At 52.7% G+C, this 21,817-nt stretch overlaps 1 protein-coding gene across 1 annotated transcript; it reads right to left on the bottom strand.

The window, feature by feature from the left end:
* Nucleotides 1-981: 981 nt before the first annotated feature.
* LOC123369033 (zinc finger protein 3-like) lies at nt 982-1,959 on the bottom strand. Its single transcript, XM_045014405.1, has 2 exons — nt 1,947-1,959; nt 982-1,751 (listed from the first exon to the last, which is right to left on the bottom strand). The coding sequence occupies exons 1-2, from the start codon at nt 1,957-1,959 to the stop codon at nt 1,132-1,134; spliced, it is 633 nt and encodes a 210-aa protein (XP_044870340.1). The 3' UTR covers nt 982-1,131.
* Between the last annotated feature and the right edge of the window lie 19,858 nt (nt 1,960-21,817).

Genomic DNA, 21,817 nt, shown 5'->3' with positions numbered 1-21,817 from the left:
AGCGCAGGGCCATAAGGATCAGGGATACCTTGAGGCAGCAATTTGAAGCTGAAAGCCACTAATATTTGTTGCTATGCATGGGAGTGCAGTGCTTGTAATGCTAGGAGGTGATTGTTATTGGTGCAGACAAAGCACTATGAAGGCTTAAGAAAATTGCCTGTTGCTTTGCAGGGCTCTGTTTGCTGTCAATTAATGGAATAAAGATTGCTTTCAAACCAAAATGATTCTTTTATTAAAAAGCAACCACCGGAGGAGAGACAGACAAACCAACAAGCAAAAACATATCAGTACTGTACAGGATGGGTAAAAGGTTGTACATCTTGTCTCAAGTAATTTTCTTCTTAACAGAAGATTTATTTTAAAATTTATCAAAATAAATTCCATTTTAAATAGAAATAATTACAGGCCGTACTGGGTCTCTCTTCTCGTGCATGCTATTTCTCTCACATATTCCCCCACTCTAATTCCTTTGCAGTGAGGTTTTAATTTCAGGATTAGCCACCATTTCCAATAGAGTAGGAGGGGGCAGGGAGAGAACTAGAAGAATACCTGAATCATATTGTAACACTGAAAGTTATCACAGAATCAGCCTCTTATGTTACACTAATTAACTTCACGTTTAATTTCATTGTCACTGATGACTAACAATTGTTTTGAAATGGGGGGACAGTGTAACCGTGATGCTCAGGGTTTGTTTAGACTAGGAAAGGTGATGGAGTTTAGGTCAGGTCAAGGGGAAAGCTAATGCCAACCACTGCACCTGGGCTGCAGCTGCTCTACAACTATAATTGTCTGTTTACACCAAGATCACTAACTTGAGCAGCCAACGCCATGTGCAGCCCTAGTGGATGTAAGGCCCAGGATGTAAGCCTGTTGTTGGGATCCAACCTCTCTCCCCCACCTCTTCTCCCTGTGAAGAACATTCCTGGCTGGAGGGATACACACTCCTACAACCCAAAAGGAAAAGAGTTGACAGGGGAGCTGCAAAAGGCAGAAGCAGGCAATTCATCTAGGGGAGCTGAGAGACCACGCTGAACATGGTGCAAAGGTCGCTCTGTGGGAATTCGCATTTGTGATCTTTTTAAAAACAATCTTTGGCCAGCCGGAATCAAGGCATTTATTACAGTTATCTCACATGTGGATTTTCTGATGTCTAATAAGGCTGGAGCTCCGACTGAAGCTTTTCCCACACTCAGAGCATGTGTAGGACGTCTCTCCCCTGTGGATTCTCTGATGTGAGACGAGGGCTGAGCTATAACTGAAGCGTTCCCCACACTCAGAGCACGTGTAGGGCACCTCCCCTGTGTGGATTCTCTGATGTGTGATCAGGGCAGAGCTCTGCTTAAAACTCTTCCCACACTCAGCGCATGTGTAGGGCGTCTCTCCTCTGTGGATTGTCCGATGTCTGATAAGGTTTGAGCTCTGATTGAAGCTTTTCCCACACTCAGAGCACATGTAGGGTCTCTCTCCTGTGTGGATTCTCTCATGTGTGATGAGGGCTGAACGATCCATGAAGCGTTTCCCACACTCAGAGCATCCATAGGGTCTGTCACCTGTGTGAATTCTCTGATGTATGCGAAGGGCTGATCTATAACTGAAACATTTCCCGCACTCCGAGCATGTGTAGGGTGTCCACCCAGTATGGATTTGCTGATGTCTAATAAGGCTTGAGCCCTGGTTGAAGCTTTTCCCACACACAGAGCACGTGTAGGGTGTCTCTCCCGTGTGGATTCGCTGATGTGAGATGAGGACTGAGTTATAACTGAAGCGTTTCCCACACTCAGAGCACGTGTAGGGTTTTTCTCCTGTGTGGGTTTTCTGATGTCTAATAAGGCTTGAGTTCCGATTGAAGCTTTTCCTGCACTCAGAGCACGTGTACGGCGTCTCTCCTGTGTGGATGCTCCTATGTCTGATAAGGTGTGAGCTCCGATTGAAGCTGTTCCCACATTCAGAGCACATGTAGGGCTTCTCTCCTCTGTGGATTCTCTGATGTGTGAGAAGGTCTGAGCTCCCACTGAAGCTTTTCCCACACTCATGGCATGTGTAGCGTGTCTCTTCCAAGTTGATGCTCTTGCATGTAATAAGGTCTGAGTGGCTACTGAAGTTTTCCTCTGGCCTGTGCTTAGTCTCACAGGCATTTGTTCTTTCTGGGAGTGCACAACTCCCGGAAACATTCCCTTTGGGTCTTCCTGATAACGTCCCATGTGGTTCTACTTGCTCAGCATCTTCCTGCTGGGGTGTCTCCTCGTTCTCACTCACCATCCTATCACCTGATGGGAGACAGAGAAAATCCAGACATAGGTCACTCCCTGCACCACAAAGAAAGGAAATCTCAGACAGAGGAATGGAAAAAGGTGTGAACAAACCAAAATAGTGCGGGAGAGATCAAACCTATCAGGAGCTGATTTTCCCCAAACCCTTCCCCAAAGGAGAGAGAGGAAGGGATCCGTTCTGGGCGTGCATTTCACCAGAACTCTCAGGGGAAAGTGAGATTGGGGAGGGACCTGCTGCCAACTGTCAGTCAGGATAGGTGGGAAGCCATGAATGACATCTGCCTAATGATTCCACATCTGCAGGGAACAATCCTGAACTTGGAGTGCTTATAACTTGGAGAGTCTCTGTAGGGCATCCCAAATGTTTCCTGTATTCATGGAGTTTTTGAGAGGGTTCACCCAATTCCTCACCTGTGCAGACAGCTCTTGGGAGGTCTGAAACCCACAGCACTTCCCCTTATTCCAGGTGCAAGATCACATCAGGTTTGGAAACTGGAAACCCTGGGAAGGGAAAGAAAACAAGGAAGGTCCATGGAATTTGTGGGATACTTGTCACAACGAATATTCCATGGTTTTAACCCTAGCTCATTTTTAAGACATAACATCCCAAGGCCGGCTTCCTTGGCTCAAAGCGGCAGAAGAGTTATTATTATAAATCATATTAATTACCTTAGTGCCTAAGAGCCAACGAACCGTGGGCCCCTGCTGTGCTAGGCACAGCACAAACCCAGAATAGAAGATGGCCTATGCCCTGAAGAATTTACAATCTAAATAGACAAGACAGACACAGATGGGGGAAGAGGTGGAACCCACCAGCAAAGTGAACTATGTGAAGGCAGAGGGACAGATCTGATGAACCTCAGGTATAGATCTTGAGACTACTGTATTTAATGTTATGACTAGGGCCAGTGTTTTCCAGAAATTGCTGCTATTCCTCTGGCTTCAACACTCCTATTTCAACCTGTGAGCTCTGACAACAGGCCCAGCTGAATGAAACTCCTGTTCAGAGACAGTTCCTCATTCAACGCACAGAGCAAGTTTGTGCTTTGACACTGGGCAGACTTTTAAAACATAGCAGGGTTTATTAGTCAACTGAAACACAGCACGGAAAATCTTTAGATTAGCATAGAGAAGCAAAGACGACAAGATAGTCCATAATGGCCAATGCCCTTGAGCCATGCTGCTGTAGAAAGTAGTTTGGTTTCCTTTCACTGTACCTGTCCATTTGTCTTCTCTCCAATAGAGCTTCCTGCATCTGCGAGCCCAGTTCTTCCTACTCCCAAAAACATAACGAGTTCATGTATGCTTCACTCAGCCAAGGGGAGATCCTCCCATGGACAGGTGACAATTATTCCCTTGTCTCTGTTTGGTATTCCACTGATGTAGGTTGGTCCCAGCCAGTCCTTAATGACCCATTCATATCACCCCATGACAGCTACGTGACAAAACACCTCATGTCTCCTGCTCTTTCTAATCATAGCAATACCAATCACAGAGGGAAACTGAGGTGTGTATTGGCATCATAGAAATATCACCAAAATTCCCACCTCTATCATACACACACTGCTCACAGTCCTTGGAGAGAAAGCAAAGCACAGGAACTGGAGGTTAGTCCAGTGAACACAGTGTAGGAGAAGCTGCAATCCTCAAACCTGGTCAAAAAGGAGAGGCATGTTGGTCCCTACCCACAGAGAGGGGCTGGCTAGAGGCCTGATACTCGAGAGACCATTCCTTGAGCACGTCATGGAGGCAGGTCAGAGGCTTAGCTGTCCCAGAACTGTGATATTGCAAAAGCACATTCTAGGGAATTAGGAAATCTAGTGATTCAGGTGTAATGGGAGGGAGAATTAAACTCCCCCAGTGTGTGGAGAAGGCTGGGGAATTAAACACTGAAATTCAGGAGCAACAGCCTCTAATTCTTCCAGAAAAGGAGAATGTAAGAAACAAGAACTGGGCCACGCAACCTCAGGAGGGACAGACTCGAAGATCCCAGGACCCCGGAGGGAAGACAACTTGTGGCTGCTGCCGATGGGGAGTGGGGGGGCCAAGAGTCTCTCCAAACTCTCACCCCTGTTGATCCCGACCTGATTTTATGACCTTTGACCTAGTCTCACGTCTTGTGGGCAATTTTATACTCGCTAGAGATAAAATGTCATTATCAGAGAATTCCTTATTAGCTTGGAACATGCATGGAGGGGCAAGGAGGTGAATATAGATAAATGGGCTATTAAGGGCAGGTCTACACTACAGCCAGGATCGACGCTCTGAGATCTAATTCAGACCCGCCAAATCAACTGCAGACTGACTGCAGATGGCTCTCCAGTCAACCCCTGTACTCTACCCGACTCTACCCCCGATGCTCTCCCGTCGACCCCCCGCAGTGCACACCCGGCAGTAACTCAACCTAAGTTATGTTCACTCCGGCTACATTATTCACGCAGCTGGAGTTGCGCAGCGTAGGTCAGCTGGCCACGGTACTGTAAACACAGCCTGAGCTTGCTACAGTTAAGGGCCTTATATTAAGTTGAGGCTTTGTGGGAGTGATTCTGCTGAAGTGTGGGATTTACCTGAATAGGCCTCAGGATAAGGAGAGAATCCCAGGTGAGATATTTTGACTCTACATTTTGAAAAACTAACAAGTAATCACCAAGAGGTGCAATACCCCACAGGATTCTGAACGAAGGGGCGGGCTTTAGCAGTTAGGTTGCTATGCAGTATCTCAGCAGTTGGGCCGCATTCATATATTAGAATTATTAATAAATAAGTGATGTAAATCATGAGCATTAATTCTTGATGCTTAATTATGGACTTCCCAAAGGCCACATATGTGTTGGGGCAGCTATTGACATTGCTGTAATCAGAGTAAAGGAGCAGATATGGTACATAGCCATCCTATTACCATAAGGAAGTGGATAAAACACCTCTCTTAGTTACCATTTTTCCATTTTGTCAGGTCACCAAGACAGTGTAAACTGAAGGAGGCCTTCTTCTGATGGGCTCCCTTGCCTCTCGATCTTTGTTTCCAGCGGTGTCCATAACTTGTAAGTATGCACAGTGCAAGACTCTCTTTACTATACTATGGTGACCAGACCACATGACACTGAATTCCATTTTACCACCTGTATTTTTCCACAAACTGGACTGGGAATTGAGTTTGGAACAAAGGGTTCCTGCCATATGGAAAAGCTACGTAAGGTGGGGTGTGACATCATCTCTTGGCCTCATTCCCCACACAAGAGAACTGGAAACACCTAAGGAACAAAGACTGAACTGGGGGAAGTGCTGGTCCCAGGGTAAACGAATTTCTAGCTTGTGTATGGAAACTTGGTGGACTGCTTGTATCATCAGTCAGGGTGAGAAATTACTAATTCAAATTCTATCCATCTAGTATGTTAGGCTCAGTTTGAGTTTTTGGTTATTTGCTAAGTAATCTGCTTTGATCTGTTTGCTATCAGTTATAATCACTTAAAATCTATCTTTCTGTAGTCAATAAACTTTTTTATGCTTTATCTTAACCAGTGTATTTTGAATGAAGTGTCCAGGGAAAATCTCAGCTTGGTTTGCACAGGCTTGTTGTGCATGTCTTTCCCATATCGAGGGGAAGGTGAACTATATTAATGAGTTTACATTATACAGATCCTATGCAGTATAAGATGGTATAATTCTGGATTTCTACTACAGCAGGTGTGCAAGGTTGGGGAGCTGAGAAATTGGCTGTTGTCTTCTATCTGACCTTGAGTGGCTTAGGTAAAGTACTCAGGTAGCTTAGTTGGGTGTATAGTGCCACCTGCTGTCGTGTTGGGTGATAACAGGGCCTACAGAGGCTGGCTGAATCTCCAGCAAAGCAGTGTGAGAAGGGCCAGCCTAGCTTGAGGGTTAGAGGGCACAGCGGTTCCCAGAAGCCCCCCAGACTGCACCCCGGGGGTGACAACCAATCACACCCTAGATTACACAAGTCTCAGCAGGTTTATCACACCCTGTCCCCTCCCTTTCTCCTCCCTCGATATTTCCTGCCTCCCACCACCTCCAGCACCTCCCACCCTCCTATGCATTTACTGTTCCTCTCCCTCCAAGCAGAACCCACCACCAGCTCCCTGATAATCCCTTACCTGAGCCAGTGTTGCAGCGCAGGCGTGCGTGGACAGAGCTCGACCATCAATATGATTTAAAGCAGAGTCATTTTATTTCTCTCCAGCATACATCTTTATACACTTAAAGCAAGCAATCAAGCAATTGCTAATTGGTTAATAAGGTACAAACAAGCACAGCTGTAACTTCATTGGCTATTTAACATCCTGGCCAACCCTTTAATTTATTATTCTGTTATTGCCTCCCAGCAGATAAGAACGAGCCTCATCCTTGAGACTTGCATGTCAGTTTCCCACACTCTTATGCAAAACAATCCGACACTTCCCCCCTTTTCTCATAATAAAAAAAAGGAAGGCACAGCAAAACATTTTCAACTTATAGCATCACATTACTACAATCTATTACACAGCAAAACTAAAAGCAAATCTAAACACCAGCTGCCTAACTAAACCGTAACAATATCTTCCGCAGTGCCCTACTTTTACCTAAACATCCCTCCTCCAGGTAACGCAAGTGGCCCAAGGGGCCAGGAGGGTTCTGCCAATGTGCAAACACCCACAAAGCAGGTTTCCAATAAGGGCTTCCACTGCAGCAACATGGGGCAGCAAGCAGAAGGCCATTGTATTTATGGCACTCTGCGCCAAAATCAGCCAAGGCCGGACCCACTTCGCCGGAATCCACCTGGCTTACTGTCTTCCCATTTCCCATGCACCGTATCTGATCCAGTTAGGCCACCTGGCCTTTGCCTTGCTCTGGCAATTCCCTACTTTCTCATAACAACATTATCTCATCCCTCTGTTCTCGTAATCACGCAGCTGTAATTTTCCACCAAGGCAGCATAGGAAAATTCTCCCCTCTATTCCAAAAACACATAAAAAAATAACAATAACCAATTAAACAAAACAAAACTAAAAGCCAAATAATACTTCCTCAATCTATAAGGCTTATCCATAACCATGCAATTCATAAATAATTACATGGTACATTAAATACTATACAGCTAACACCAATTTTCTTTAATATCTAAAAAACAAAAACAAAACTACCCCTACTGGGCAATTAATCATTACTTAAAATATACCAAAACCCTATATAGCTAGCAGGCAAAACAAAAAAATTACTTCATCAAATAAATCATTGACATTAATACAATTGCATCCTAGCTTACTCCTAAAATTCAAAGCTAATCACAGCTTAAAATTTCTTACTATTAGCTTCTAATTTTAAACACTAAAAAAAAAAAACAGCACCACTTATATGCCCTTAGCCTAATACAATTACAATTACATAGCACAATATACAATCTTCAACTAATGCAACAAAATATTCATGGCCAAACAATTGCAAACTAATTTCTTGCCTAAATTTATTTACAAACATTTCAAAACACCAAAAACTTTTCTCTAAGCATTTTTACAAAATTCAACCTTTATTCCCTCTGGCAACCATAGAGTTAAACTTTTAGTCTCGCTACGCCCTCAAGAGTTTTTCAGCCAGCTTTCCAAGCCTTATCTGTTGCCTGTCCGCTTGGGCCCGATCCTTTTTTCCTCTCCAAATACACTGTCTATTATAATATAGGCCACATCTAATATCAAGCAGTCTACAACGGCCAATAATCAGCACATAACACAAAATTAACAAAAAGTCTAAACAGACTAACAAAAAACACTTTACATAAAAATTCTTAGGGTCACATAAATTCAAAGCCATTCTCCCAAATTACCTAAATTTATGCCTAAACAATCCACAATTCCCCCCTTGAGAATACTCAACAAACCTTTTGGCTGAGTTTTCTCAAACTTAAAAAACAACAAACAATTAAACTCTAAAAAGCTGGGGTAAATAATTTCACATTCATCCTCCCCATGAACCCGGCAGGGTTCAATATGTAAAAGCCCTCACCCCCCAACTCAACCGGTTTACATGCTGGGGAGGGGCACTGCAAATATTTACACTTTTACTTAAACAGTGTCTAAATATAATTTTACAACTCCAGATCAGATGGTACTCCTAATATATTTGTAAGGGCAGTGGGCTATCCTGGTGCTCAAAATCACTCCGAATGGCCATCAGCTGGCCATTCAAAAATTCAAACATACTAGCTCCCACGGCAATGCTTTCTCAGCCTCAATAAAAAAAGGACATATCATTTACAATCCAATTAGGGTGGGCTATACATACTGAAGGATTTATCCAAAACACAGGGCGCAGCCTGTAGAATAAACCCCGTAATTCAATTAATACCACAATTCCAAACATAAGTCCCACAAATTTCGTCCTGCCAGTGTGTAATTCTTTGTGTCTTCACCAGGGTCAGTTCTCAATGTCTTTTTAATCAAGAATTTCTGGACTTTGGCAATATCAACAACATAAATATTTTTTCTTGTTTTCCACCACCGGCATGGTTCAGCTTCTACGGGGGAAATTTACCAGGACACCATCCCGTAGTAATTTTGCTTCTTTCAAAAAACAACAAAAAAAAAAATTCCAGTAAAAATCATGGGTCCAAGCAGTCAGTCTTTTTTGTAGCGTTTCTTTACCCATAAGAAAAGAAATCTAACACATTCCGGTAATGCCAGGCCGAGTTTTGCAGCTCTCATTAACTTTTTTGGGCCCAGTCACGCTCTCTTTAGTCTGGGCTGTTCGCCAAGTCTTATCTTTAGCTTGCTTAGTTAACTCATGCTGTTCCTTTTCCTTCCCTGCTTGGCTTCTTTTAATCTGTGAATCCTGTGTCAGCTATTGCTGCTCATACCGGAGAAGCATAATGGTTTTCCCAGCACTGTCCCAGGCTCAAACCTGCCAGCCTTCTCCGGGCTCCTGCCAAAACAACTTACTTGCTTGTAGGTCCAAACGACCTCCGGGGCCACGGCACAAGCCTCTACCTGCGCCGTGCACTCCAACGTCTTCCCGTCCAGGGCTCGCTTCCAGCGGAGCACCTCCTCGTCCTGTGCCCGAAGGCCGGTCAGGAGGAGCCTCCACAACTCCCCCTCTCTTCTTAATAAGTAAATCAGTGCAGCAGGGAAGATCTTTTCCCTTTGTCGGTTCATAATGTGCAAATAAAACTTCCATGTTATCTTTTCTTCAGCTGATACAGCGGTACTCATATCTGAGCTTGGGTGCGCCTCTCTTTTCGGACGCTCGCCCCTGAGCTCAGGCGCGCGTCTCTGTTGGACGCCCGAGGGCTTCTCCGGCACTCTCCCCTGCGGCTCCCAGCCGCTCACCGCGTCTCTGTTGGACGCCCGGGGGCTTCTCCGGCACTCTCCCCTGCGGCTCCCAGCCGCCCGCCTCTGGGCTCAGGCTCCTGGCCGTTCGCCTCTGGGCTCAGGCTCCCGACACTATCATCATTCGATACGAATCACGTCGGAGTCCGGGGGCTTCCCAAGCACTCCCCGCCGCGGCTCCCAGCCGCCCGCCTCTGGGCTCAGGCTCCTGGCCGTTCGCCTCTGGGCTCAGGCTCCCGACACTATCATCACTCGATACGAGTCACGTCGGATAAGCACTCCCCGCCTCTGGGCTCAGGCTCCTGGCCGTTCGCCTCTGGGCTTCTCCGCCTGGGTCAGTCCACCGACACTTTCATTCGATACGAATCACGTCGGGGTCACCATTTGTTGCAGCGCAGGCGTGCGTGGACAGAGCTCGACCATCAATATGATTTAAAGCAGAGTCATTTTATTTCTCTCCAGCATACATCTTTATACACTTAAAGCAAGCAATCAAGCAATTGCTAATTGGTTAATAAGGTACAAACAAGCACAGCTGTAACTTCATTGGCTATTTAACATCCTGGCCAACCCTTTAATTTATTATTCTGTTATTGCCTCCCAGCAGATAAGAACGAGCCTCATCCTTGAGACTTGCATGTCAGTTTCCCACACTCTTATGCAAAACAATCCGACAAGCCAGCTCCATTGCAGACATTTCCTTCCCCGTGGGAGGACGGGTTGATCTGGAGCGAAATGTGGATGTTATTCTGTAGCCTGCCAGGGGGAGAAGGGCAATGGGAGAGCATTCCGATGGGGCTTTTGTCCATCCCACAAGCTGATTCCCCCAACGATTTTTCCCTGCTAATGGACATTCTAGGTTCTGCTACACTGTGAAGCACTAAGTGACCTTCTTCCAGTACAGGCATAGCCCCCTCCCCCCAGGTGTAACCCTCTGACACATGGTGAAACCCTCCCAGTAACAGAGTCTCTCTGTCACACTTAGAAAGTCTGCAGACAATACCAAGCTGGGAATATATTGTCTAGGGAGGTTGTGGAATCTCTATCATTGGAGATTTTTAAGAGCAGGTTAGACAAACACCTGTCAAGGATGGTCTAGATCAGGGGTCTCAAACTCATTTTACCTTAGGGCTAGTGCCAGTCCTCAAATACTCCCAGCGGGCCAATGCCACTCATGTCGCCCAGAACCTGCCCCCCAAAAAACTCCACCCCCACCTGCCTAAGGCTCTGGGACGGAGTTTGGGTGGGGAAGGAGGTCTGGGGCAGGGGATTGGGGTGCAGGCTCTGGGAGGAGTTTGGATGCAGAAGGGGTGAGAGGTTGGGCTCTGGGAGGGAGTTTGGGTGGGGGAGAGGGTTGGGGTGCAGGCTCTGAGATGGAGTTTAGGGGCTGGAGGGGGTGTGTGGGAAGGGGGTGCAGGCTCTGGGAAGGAGTTTGGGGGGCAGGGGGAGTGTGGGGAGGGGGTGCAGGCTCTGGGAGGGAAATTGGGGGCTGGGAGTGTGGGGGGGGGGGGGTAGGAAGGGGGTGCAGGCTCTGGGAGGGAGTTTTGGGGCAGGAGGGGGTATATGTGGGGACGAGGCACAGACTGGCAGGGAGTTTGGGGGTGGGAGGAGGTATGTGGGAAGGGGGTGCAGGCTCTGGGAGGGAGTTTGGGGGTGTGTGGAGGAGGTGGGGGGTGCAGGCTCCGGGAGAGAGTTTGGGGGTGGGAGGGGGTGTGTGGGAAGGGGGTGCAGCCTCTGGGAGTTTGTGGGGAGGAGGTGGGGGTGCAGGCTCTGGGAGGCGGAGTGCGGCTCTTACCTGGGGCTCCAAGGTGGGGTGGGCCGTGGGGCCTCCTCACGCTTCTGCCCCCTAGCACCGCCCACACAGCATCCCATTGGCCGCAGGGGCCCTCAGGGCAGGCGGCAGCACGTGGAGGCACAGCCCTGCCCCACCCCTGGGCCCCAGGAAGGGGCGGGCAGCCATTGGAATGAGCAGGCAGACGCTGCTTAGCTCCACTGTGCTGCCGGGGGCCATGAGGGGGGAGCGCCTGGGGGCGACAGGTGGGGCCAAGGGAGAGACCCGGCCCCAAGACTGCTGGAGCCCCACGGGCCACACTGGGGAGGCCCACGGGCCAGGAGTTTGAGATCCCTGGTCTAGATAATACTTAGTCCTGGCTTGAGTGCAGGGGACTGGACTAGATGACCTCTCAAGGTCCCTTCCAGTTCTGTGATTCTATGAACCAAAGGCCAGAGAAGAGCAGAATCAAAGGAGTCACTCTGGGAGATTCTCCCTGTCATTGCCCCCAAGGCAGCTCTCTCAGATTTACAAAGTTGTTTGTACAAAGGCTGGAGCATCAGTCTCTCCTGGGAGTGCCCCCTTTCATGGGCGGGGCTAGTTTTAGCTTTTGGCAAGCGTGAACCCAGGCGGTGTGGGGCGCTGAGACTGGGCCTTCTTGCCTCAGCACATCTTGTTTCTTTCTGTGGCTCCACACTGAGTCCAAATGAGTAGATACTCCTGATAGAGACTGTGAACATCAGAATGGCCCATTGTCAGACCAACGGTCCATCTAGCTCAGTGGCCGATGCCAGGCCCCCCCAGAGGGAATGAACAGAACAGGGAATCATCAAGTGATCCATCCCCTGTCACCCATCCCAGCTTCTGGCAAACAGAGGCTAGAGACACCATCCCTGCCCATCCTGCCTGTGACACTGGCAGATGAGGTGTTAGCTCTTGCAAAAGCCCCCATGTCTTAACTGAACATGGACAAAGGCATAGCTGGAATCCGTCTGGCTCACCCATGTTAGTATTTTAAAACAGGTATTAGAATGATAAGAAGATGTTTAGTGTTTAGACTTTATTGAATGCTTGTGAGTTGCTGCCTGGGTTAACATCTGACTAGTTGCATTGTGAGCCTCTGTGGCTATGTAAATCACCAGACAAGAGAGAAACTTTACCTAGGTGAGGTGCTGATTGGCAACAGAACGCATTACATCCTGCCTGGCAGGAAAGGTTCATCAACACCAGATAGAGTATTATGGGATGTTAAAGAAGGCAAAAGACTGTTGTTGTGCTCTTGACTTCCCATTAGCTGAGTTTGCAGCTCAGAGCACATGGCAGGAAGGGGATAAAACCCCCGTACAGAAGGAACTGATTAACTGTAGCTGCTTGAACTCTGGGGGGCAAAGTTTCTAGGCATAAGCAAGAGATCCTCAGCTGCTTAGCCAGGGTTAGTCCTAAAGAATATGTAGAACTTGCTTATTATAGCATCTGCATCTATATGATTACCTGCTTTAACTTTGTAAACAACTCTAGTTTCCCCTTAAATAAATCTTAATACAGGTTATGACAGGACTGGCTACAAACGTTGTCTTTGTTGTGAGATCTAGATTCAATTGACCTAAGTAAGTGGCTGGTTCCTTGGGACTGGCAGTAACCTGAACCCTTTGCTGGGATTCGTGGTATAAGGCAGTGGTTCTCAGCTAGGGTCCTGGGGACTACTGGGGGGCCACGAGCGGGTTTCAGGGGGGGCTGCCAAGCCAGGTCAGCATTAGACTCACCGAGGCCCAGGGCAGAAAGCTGAAGTCCCAGCACATAGGGCTGAAGTCTGGGGCCTTGATCCCCACCATCCAGGGCTGAAGCCAAAGCCAAAGCCTAAGCAATGTAGCTTTGTGGGGGGCCCTGTGGCATGGGGCCCCAGACAGTTGCCCTGCTTGTTACACCCTAACACCAGCCCTGGCTTTTGTATGCAGAAAACCAGTTATTGTGGCCCACGTGGGCCATGGAGTTTTTATAGCATGTTGGGGGGGCCTCAGAAACAGGTTGATAACCCTTGGTGTACGGGACCATCTGTCACACAGGTGAGCTCCCCTGCGTGGTGAGATACATGGGATGACCCAAGGGGCCTGTCTGTGATCCCATGTTAACGCTGTTACAGTGCCTGAAGCGTTTACACTGGATACTTGGTTGATGAAATCTCCATACAGACCTCACAACCCGTTCGGTGTTTGTGCCCTGTTTCTCACCAGTCTGCCTGAGGCTGGTGCTCGTGCTCTCGAGTCACTGGAGACAGCGTGACAGAGACTTACGGGCGCAACACCACCAGCAGCAATTTGCAGCACTGCAGAGCAGGCTTTACAGTGACTCAGTGTGGGCCAAATGGTCCATGGACTCCGTCAAGCCCCAGGTCTCCTCCAGTGCACGTCAGCATCCCAGCAACCGTCTAGGGGGTCAAGGCTGCCGCCCCTTCAGTGACGGTGGATCCCCAGCACAGGACCCGCCTTGTCTCCAGAGACAGAGGTGAGTGACGGAGGGTGCGCGACGGATCCTGGGGGGCGGGGGAGGGAAAGGGATAACAAAACCCACCTTCTGGGGTCACCCCTCAGGAAGTGGTGACAGGCATTGTGGTGGCAGTAAAGGGGGAGGGGAGGGTGTGGGAGCAGGAGGGAGCAGCACCCTCAAGGGCAATGCTGCCAGTGGGTCACCCCATCACACCAGGCATGGGGCTGATAGGGGGCCATTCCCTGGGCCTGGGTGCCTGTGAAGGGCTATATAAACCCCATGCTGGCACAGAAGGGGTTAAACTGCTGCTTTAGTCTGGACTGGCCCAGCCCCTCCACACCTGCAAACCATGCCAGGACTGGAGCAGGCGTTAACAGGCGAGACCTACTCTTCTCAGAGGGGGGCCACCCTGGAGAGGGAACAGTCTGTGGAGCATCTCCAGCCCCAAAGAGGGATGGCAGCATCCGGGGCTCTGGCCTTCACTGAGGGCGGGTGGGGATCCCCGGAGCTCAAAGCAGGAGCAGGCTGAAACTTGCGCTGGAGACCCAGTAAACTCTGAAGGGGACTGAGACACTCCCAGGGTCCCCAGAAGTAAGAGGGGCCCATATCCTGATGGGACTTGTCCACAGTTCTCCCCCCCTCCCCCGTTTCTTTTCTTTTCCTTCGTTCCTTTATTGACCCTTGTTTGCCGACAATCGGCTCTTTTGCTGTTTCACCCGGTGCCCCGAGAGAGGAAGAAAGTGCCCCGAGGCCTCAGCCAGAGGGTTGAGCCCTGACACACCCCTGGCTTAGCCGTTCTCTGCCAGTAGCAGCGAGGGAACCAGTGTGGGGCAGGATCTCTGTCAGGGTCAGTGAAGTGCCCAGTACAGTGGTGGGGTGTGATCTGGGTCAGGGTCAGTGCAGTGCCAGGCCCAACGGGGACACAGATCTCAGTCGAGGTCTCTGAAGTGCCCAGCACTATGGAGGCAGAAATCTGTGCCACAGTCATGTGCTGCCTGGCACAAGGGGGGCCGTGATCTCAGTCCAGGTCTCAGTTTTACCTGGCACAATGGGGGGTCTGATGTCAGACGGGGTATCTGCAGTGCCCAGCACAACAGGGGCACAGATATCACTTGGGGTCTCCCCAGCACCTGTCACAACAGTGGAGTCTGACCTCTGTTGGGATCTCTGCAGCACCTGGCAGAACAGGGCCCAGATCTCAGTTGGGGGTCTCTGCAGCTCCAGGAACAACAAGGTCCCTGATTTTATTTGCCGTCTCTGCAGCACCTGGCACAGTGGGAGCCTGATTTCACTTGGTGTTGATGCAGGGCCTGGCACAACAGGGGCCCGGAGCTCAGTCAGGGTCACTGTAGCACCCAGCACAAGAAGGTCCCTGCTCTCTACAGGGCTCTGTGCAGTTCCTGGCACAACCAGTGCCCCAAATTTGGTCAGGGTTTTGTGCAGTGCCCGGCACAGTGGGGTACCTGATCTCAGGCAAGGCCTGTACCATGCTCAGTATGATAAGAGCCCTGATCTCAGTCAGACACCTGGGCAGAAAAGCAGGAAGATTTTCAAGAATTTGATATCAGTATTTCGGAACTGAGGAGAAAATGGGGCACAAACTAAATATTTGGCAACATAAGAGAGAAGAACCAACATCTGGGGAGATTTTGTGTCACCATTCAACAGTTCAAGAAAAAAAGAGGGGAAATTTGAGGAGATTATACAGGGATATTCAATCAACAACAGAATGGGATGGATTCTTCTTGCCTCACATTCACATGGCCAGCAGGGAGTCCTAGGTGATGTGGCTTTCACAGGAGAAAGGAGTGGGGCTGGAGCCAGGAGATCACTGGCTGTGGGGAGGGGCTGGCAGTGGGGTCTGGGAATGTGACTAGCAGGCAGTGGCAGGGGCGGGGGGGCCTGCTAGGTTGGGCAGTTGGGGGAGGGGAAGTAGCTAGACTGGGAAACCTGGGGCTGGGCCATCTGGGGACACTTGCTCCTCCCTTCCCTTCCTGGGCCTTCCCATGCCCTGTTACCAGCAGAGAGTGCCCCCCCCCCCCAGCCCAGCCCAGCCCAGAGGTGTCCCTGTCTCAGGACTCCCCCAGCCTCTGCCCATTAACCCTCTGCCCAGTTCAGGAATCACTCAGGGGAACGATTTCCCACCTAAACAAGGACAAATCACTGCAGGTAAAAATGGGGGGAAACACCCCAAACCTGAGATTTGAACTGGACATTAGCGAAGTGCAGAGAAAATGGGGCACAATTGTGGGAGGAGAACAGGGAACTTCTCAGGCATTTGGGGGAAGAGGGGGGTCACCCTGGGTGTTGCTCGTTGCTCTCTAGAGAGAAAGGGGGCAAGACGGGAGAGGATGGGGGTCCCCACGGGAGGGGGCAGCGGTAAATCCGAGGGGATTTCAGCCCCCCCGCCTTTCTCTCCCTGCTCCTCGGGGGTCACCGGCTCTTCTCCCTCCCCGGCCATGTCCCGGATGCACAGACATCCCCCGCCCCCCCCGGCCTCACTCCCCGCCCCCGGCACTCCCCGCCCAGCCCCACGTAGGGACCCCAGTGGGGGCTGGTCCCCTCCCCCCGGGCCCTCTCGTGGGGCCCCAGGGCAGAGCCTGGCCGGGCCCGGGGGCGCTGGGCTCCGGCGGGGGCAGCAGCTCCGAGCCCCCCGCGGGCGCGGCCCCAGGGAGCAGATCCCGGCGCTGCGAGATGCCGGGTCCCCCCCGGACACTGGGGCAGAGTCACCGCCCGGCCCCGCCCCCGCCGGGCTCGCTCTGGTACCTGGAGGCTGCAGCTCCGCAGCGGGGGCAGAGCCCGGGGCGGCCTCAGGGCGGCTCCAGCGGGAGCAGGGCCCGGGCCGGGCACGGGGGGGTTAATGGGTCTCCCCGGCACAGACCCCGCTGCTCCGCCCGGGCTCCCAGATCACAATGGAGCAGCTGATCACACTCCGCCCCGCGCCGCCCCCCGATCTGCGCATGCCCAGAGACGGGAAACGCAACCCGGAGAGTCAGGAACTACATTTCCCAGCCTGCGCCGGGGCGCTTCCGCCCTCCCCAGCCCAGGTAAGGGTGGGGTTCATCAGGTGAAGTTGCGCATGCTCTGTGCCAGCCCCGGTGAGAGCGGGAGATCAAAGCTGCTGCCGCCGTCGCCGTCTCCGTGTGAGCCGGACCTGGGCTGAGCAGCTGCTGCTCCCGGGTCTGTGCGGGGGGGGCCCCGGCATTAACCCTTCCGTGCCCGGCCGGGGGGGGCTTTCTCCAGCTGGGACCCGCCCCCTGGGCAGCCCCGGGCTCTGCTCGCCCCGGCCCCGGCCCGGAGCCCCCGGTGAGTGAGAGACCCCGGGGGGGGGGGACAAGTGACTCTCTGCCCCCGGGGGGAACCTGGGAGAAGCCGCGGAGCTGCCTCGGCCCCAGTGGAGCTGCAGCAGGGTCCGCCCCGGCCCCGCAGGGATGGGGGGGGGCGGAGCCTGGGGCCCGGCGGGAGGTCCGTGGGGGGAGAGGGGTGTCGGGCGGGGAGGGGAGAAGCCGGAGTTGCGGGGGGGGGGAGGGGTTTGAACTGTCAGTGCTTTTAAAAGGCAGGCAGAGGATGGGAACACTCCTGCCCGTGGGGAATGGGGCCATTGAGCCCACTGCCTCTCGCATGCAAAGCGAGCGCTCAACCGCTTGAACTGATTCTACTGTTGCCGGCCCAGCGGGCCCGAGGGGGCAACAGCGGGGTTCATTGCCCGGTGTGCATCGCACTAATTAACACACCAGGGTGGAGAAGCAAACCAAGTTTATTTAAGATCTTGAAAAAGGTACCAGGAGAAGCAATATTTTAAATTAAGCGGACTGATACAAGCAAGTTCCCTTTTTTATATTGTTTGTATTAGCCTTTGGGGTTTTTTTTTCCCCTTGCAGCAAATACATTAGGCAATAAATTGTAGCTTGTTAAAAACTGTTTTGTCTGCATGTTTATTTTTGGCTTTCACAACACAGATGCATGCAGACTCCCCCCCCCCCCCCCTTTCCCTTTTATTATTACCGCTTTTTGCTGGTTCGAGCTGTACTGCAGCTGCTAGCTAAAAAGCTGACGGTTACAAATTTTGCTTTCTGGCTGTTAGCATTTTAGGTTGGTTAAAATTCACAACATGAAAAAACTTTGATTTACTCAGGCCTAGAGACACCAACACTACTGTACACAAGTAGATGTCCTCAGTCACCCATCTCATTCCAGCGGCCAAGAACAACCCTGCGGCTGCCCATGGCTCCTTTCCGAAAGGGCCGCTTGGCAGGCTGTTTTCTGTGGGCCGGCTAGCTCAGCCTGTGAGAGCGTGGTGCTAATAATGGCCAAGGGCGGCAGGTTTGTAGAAATTTTGGTGGTGTCCAGAACCTGCCCCTCCAAATTCCCCTCCACCCACCTGCCTAAGGCTTTGGGTTTGGGTGGGGCTCTGGGGTGCAGGATCTGGGAGGGAGTTTGGGTGTAGGGGGGTGAGGGGTCAGGCTCTGGGAGGAAGTTTGGGTGGGGGAGGGTGCTTGGGGTGCAGGCTCTGGGAGGAAGTTTGGGTGCAGGCTCTGGGTTGGGCAGGGGATTGGGGTCCGGGGGGTGAGGGGTGCAGGCTCTGGGCTGGGCAGGGGATTGGGATCCAGGGGTGTGAGGGGTGCAGGCTCTAGGAGGGAATTTGGGTGCTGGATGCAGGCTCTGGGCTGGGGCAAGAGGTGGGTGTGGCGGAGGGGTATGGGCTCTGGGAGGGAGTTTGGGGGCTAGACGGGGCGGTGTGCAGCAGGGAATTTGGGGACAGGAGGCTGTGTGGGGGGAGGGAGTGTGGGTGCAGGCTCTGGAAGGGGGTGGGTGGTTCGGTGCTTACCTGGGGCACTCCTCCGGCAGTGGCTCCTAGGTGGAGTGGGCCAGGAGGTCTCCATGTGCTCCTGTCTCCATAGCCCCCGCAACGTCTCATTGGCCACAGGAGATTCGGAGCAGGGGCAGCGTGCGGAGACACAACCCCCCACCCCCTCCAGGCCACAGGGTCGTGGCACCAGACACGTGGGGTGAGCACACAGGAAGCCACTCAGGCCTGCTGTACTGCCATTTTCAATCGCCAAGGGGCAGCTGGCAGGGCTTGGGGGATGCATAGGGGCAGCAGGTGGGGCCAGGGGAGAGACCTGGCCCCAAAATTTGCTGGAGCCAGGCCCCTGGGCCCGGAATATCCCTGGTGCCCAGCACCATGGGCCCATATAACTCACCACCTCTGGCTTAGGGCCTGGGGCTTTTGGAGCTGACAGACCAAAGGTCTATTCCCCTCCCCTTAGGGATGTGTCTAGTCACTGGGTCTGGCAGCTGCAGCCCATGGGTTTGTTCCAAGGGGAAGTCAAACTGCAGCACGACAAGGACAATGTGGCCTCACCCAATAGGCCCCTGGAAGAGGACGGGGAGTCTGCTCCCTGACTTGTGGTGGCACTGGGCAAACCCCACCCTTTCTGGGACTCCCACAAGCATCTGCTCAGGCAATCGCTGGGTGTGTCCTGCCCACTCACCAACCCACCAGCTCCCCTCTCAGACACTTATGGGCCAGCCAGGGAGACAGGGACAGGAGCTAGGTCTCCAGAGACAAAATCCTGCAGTAACTCACCCACCCAGGGAGTCTTTTCATGCCATGTAGCAGTGGATCCATGGAACACACAACCATTAGCAAGGCTCCAAGCCAGGACCTTGAAAACTGTCCTCTCCCACTGGATGAACGAGGAAGTCTGGAAGCTAAAAATAAGGAGCAGGATCTTGGCCAGGCTCCAGGATGCAGCTTTCCATATTAACCAAACCACCAGTGCACACGGGTCCAGAAGCTGGCGATTTCTCCTGTGCCTGCTAGATGGCCCAGTTTGGGGTGCCCCACGACAGAAAGGATGGCCTGCCCTGCTCAAAGGCCATCAGGACTCCGTGGCCGGGAGGGACTCTTGGGGACAGGAGCTCTCTGTTGCTGCAGGAAAAGGAGACCCACAGCCTGTTAAACTCCCTAAGCTGTCAGGGAAGCTGAAGGTGTAGAAAGGGGAGAGCTTTAGTCGCCAGCTCAGCCAATCACACTAAGACTCTGAGGGGAGGGAAACTGATATTTCTCCCCAGATGGCCCAGGGATGGCTCAGGTCACCTGTGGGGATCACTTTCCGAGCAGCCTTCCTGTCCCATCTTTGTGAGGGCTTCCCACAACGCAACGAGGGCTAGAGAGCAGTGGAGGGAGGGAAGCAGGGTAAAGGGAAACCAAAACTGATGAACCCCAATGTCCCCAGTAATCAGGGACGGCTCCAGGCCCCAGCATACCAAGCGCATACTTGGGGTGGCATGTCGCAGGGGGCGCTCTGCCGGTCGCCGGGAGGGCGGCAGGCAGCCAGCCTTCGGCGGCATGCCTGCGGAGGGTCTGCTGGTCCTGCGGCTCCCTTGGACCTCCCGCAGGCGTGACTGCGGAGGGTCCGCTGGTCCCGCAGCTTTGGTGGAGGGTCCACCGAAGCCACGGGACCAGCGGACCCTTCGCAGGCACGCCTGCGGGAGGTCCACCAGAGCCACGGGACCGGCGACCAGCAGAGCGCCCCCTGCAGCATGCCGCCCTGCTTGGGGCGGTGAAATGTCTAGAGCCGCCCCTGCCAGTAATTCTGAGGGACAATGGCCTAAGGTGTGTGCGGGGGGGGGGGAATTCTCACACCTTAACCTAGTGTTTTCCATGCCTTGCACCAGGTGGGTCAGGCTGCCTATGTACCAAACCTCTCTGGGGCTCTTACCTGCTCCACAGGACGTCTATCTTCTCACTCAGTTAGCAATGGGAAAGGGGAAAACCCCAAGGAGGCTCCTCCTCGCGGTCACAGCCATGACTCTGTATTCTCTCACCATCCTCAAGGGGAGACCTTGAGAAGGAGACTCCCTGCAGCAAAGCCATTTCCCCCACCCTGCAGCCTCTTTTACCTGCCTGGTGTCATAGACTCTCTGTGAGGTCACCGCCTCCCAAACGCCTTTGACCAATCAGCTGAGGTCCTGCAAAAGGCTTCAGTGATGTCACTGCACTGGCCAGCCCCTTTACATGTTTGAGCTGCTCCTGCTGTGTCACACCCCCACCCCCACTCACTCAGTGTTAGTTCTGGAGATCAAGCAGGCGACACATGAAGACATCAGAGGCTGCTCAATGTGCCTGTAGCGAGTCGCTGTGGCTTCCCTCCTGCCCAGCAGAGGGCGCTCCCTCCCAGAAGCCCAGCTGGGCTGAGCCACCACTTCCTGTCCCCGCCCCCTGGAAGTCAAGGGGCGGGACAGGAAGTAGAAAAGGAGGACGCCAAAGCTCAGTCAGGAGCCAGCCACCGCCGGGAGCAGACGTGCCGGCGGGGGCTCCAGACTGGGAGCCCTCTAGGACCCGAGGCGGCGATCCGGACTGGCCCCCACTACCCTGCGCCCGGTACGATGAGGAACCCACAGAGCTTCCCCGGGATCGGATCCCGGAGCAGCCGCTAGGACTTCCCCGCGCCCGGTACGAGGAGGAGCCGCCGCTTCTGCTCTGCTGTTATCCGGAGGAACCCCCGGAGCCAGCCTGGCCGGACTGCCAGCAGGAGTTGCCTGACTTGCCCCCAAGCCCTGGTCCTGCAGACCCCATGCCGGTGGACTGGCCCGAACCCATGGTGACCAAGGAGCAGGTACCTATAGAGGGGGATATGGAATGTAGCCTGGGGATAGCCGACCCCTGTCAGGCTATAGGCACCGAGGTGCCCATGTCAGTGTGTTGCGGTCAGGACCCCACTGACCAGCGGCAGTGCTAGCCGCTAATAGGGCCCCGGGCTGGGACACAGTGGAGTGGGTGGGCCTGTGTCCCCCCTGCCACCCCACTCACGGGTGGCAGTCTCCCCCTCACCCCAGCGCCGACAGAGACACCTGCACTAAGCTGAGTTGCTGTCATTGCCCAGCTCCTGACACCAGGACTTGAGTCCTGTGGACTATGGTTTGTTGCCCCGCCCTGACCAGAGGGTCTGGGCTTACTGACTTTGTAGCTG

Source organism: Mauremys mutica, chromosome 4, assembly GCF_020497125.1.
Source record: "Mauremys mutica isolate MM-2020 ecotype Southern chromosome 4, ASM2049712v1, whole genome shotgun sequence".
Classification (NCBI taxonomy): domain Eukaryota; kingdom Metazoa; phylum Chordata; order Testudines; family Geoemydidae; genus Mauremys; species Mauremys mutica.
Note: the sequence above shows the minus strand (reverse complement) of the source record. Positions and strands in the feature narration are given on the sequence as shown.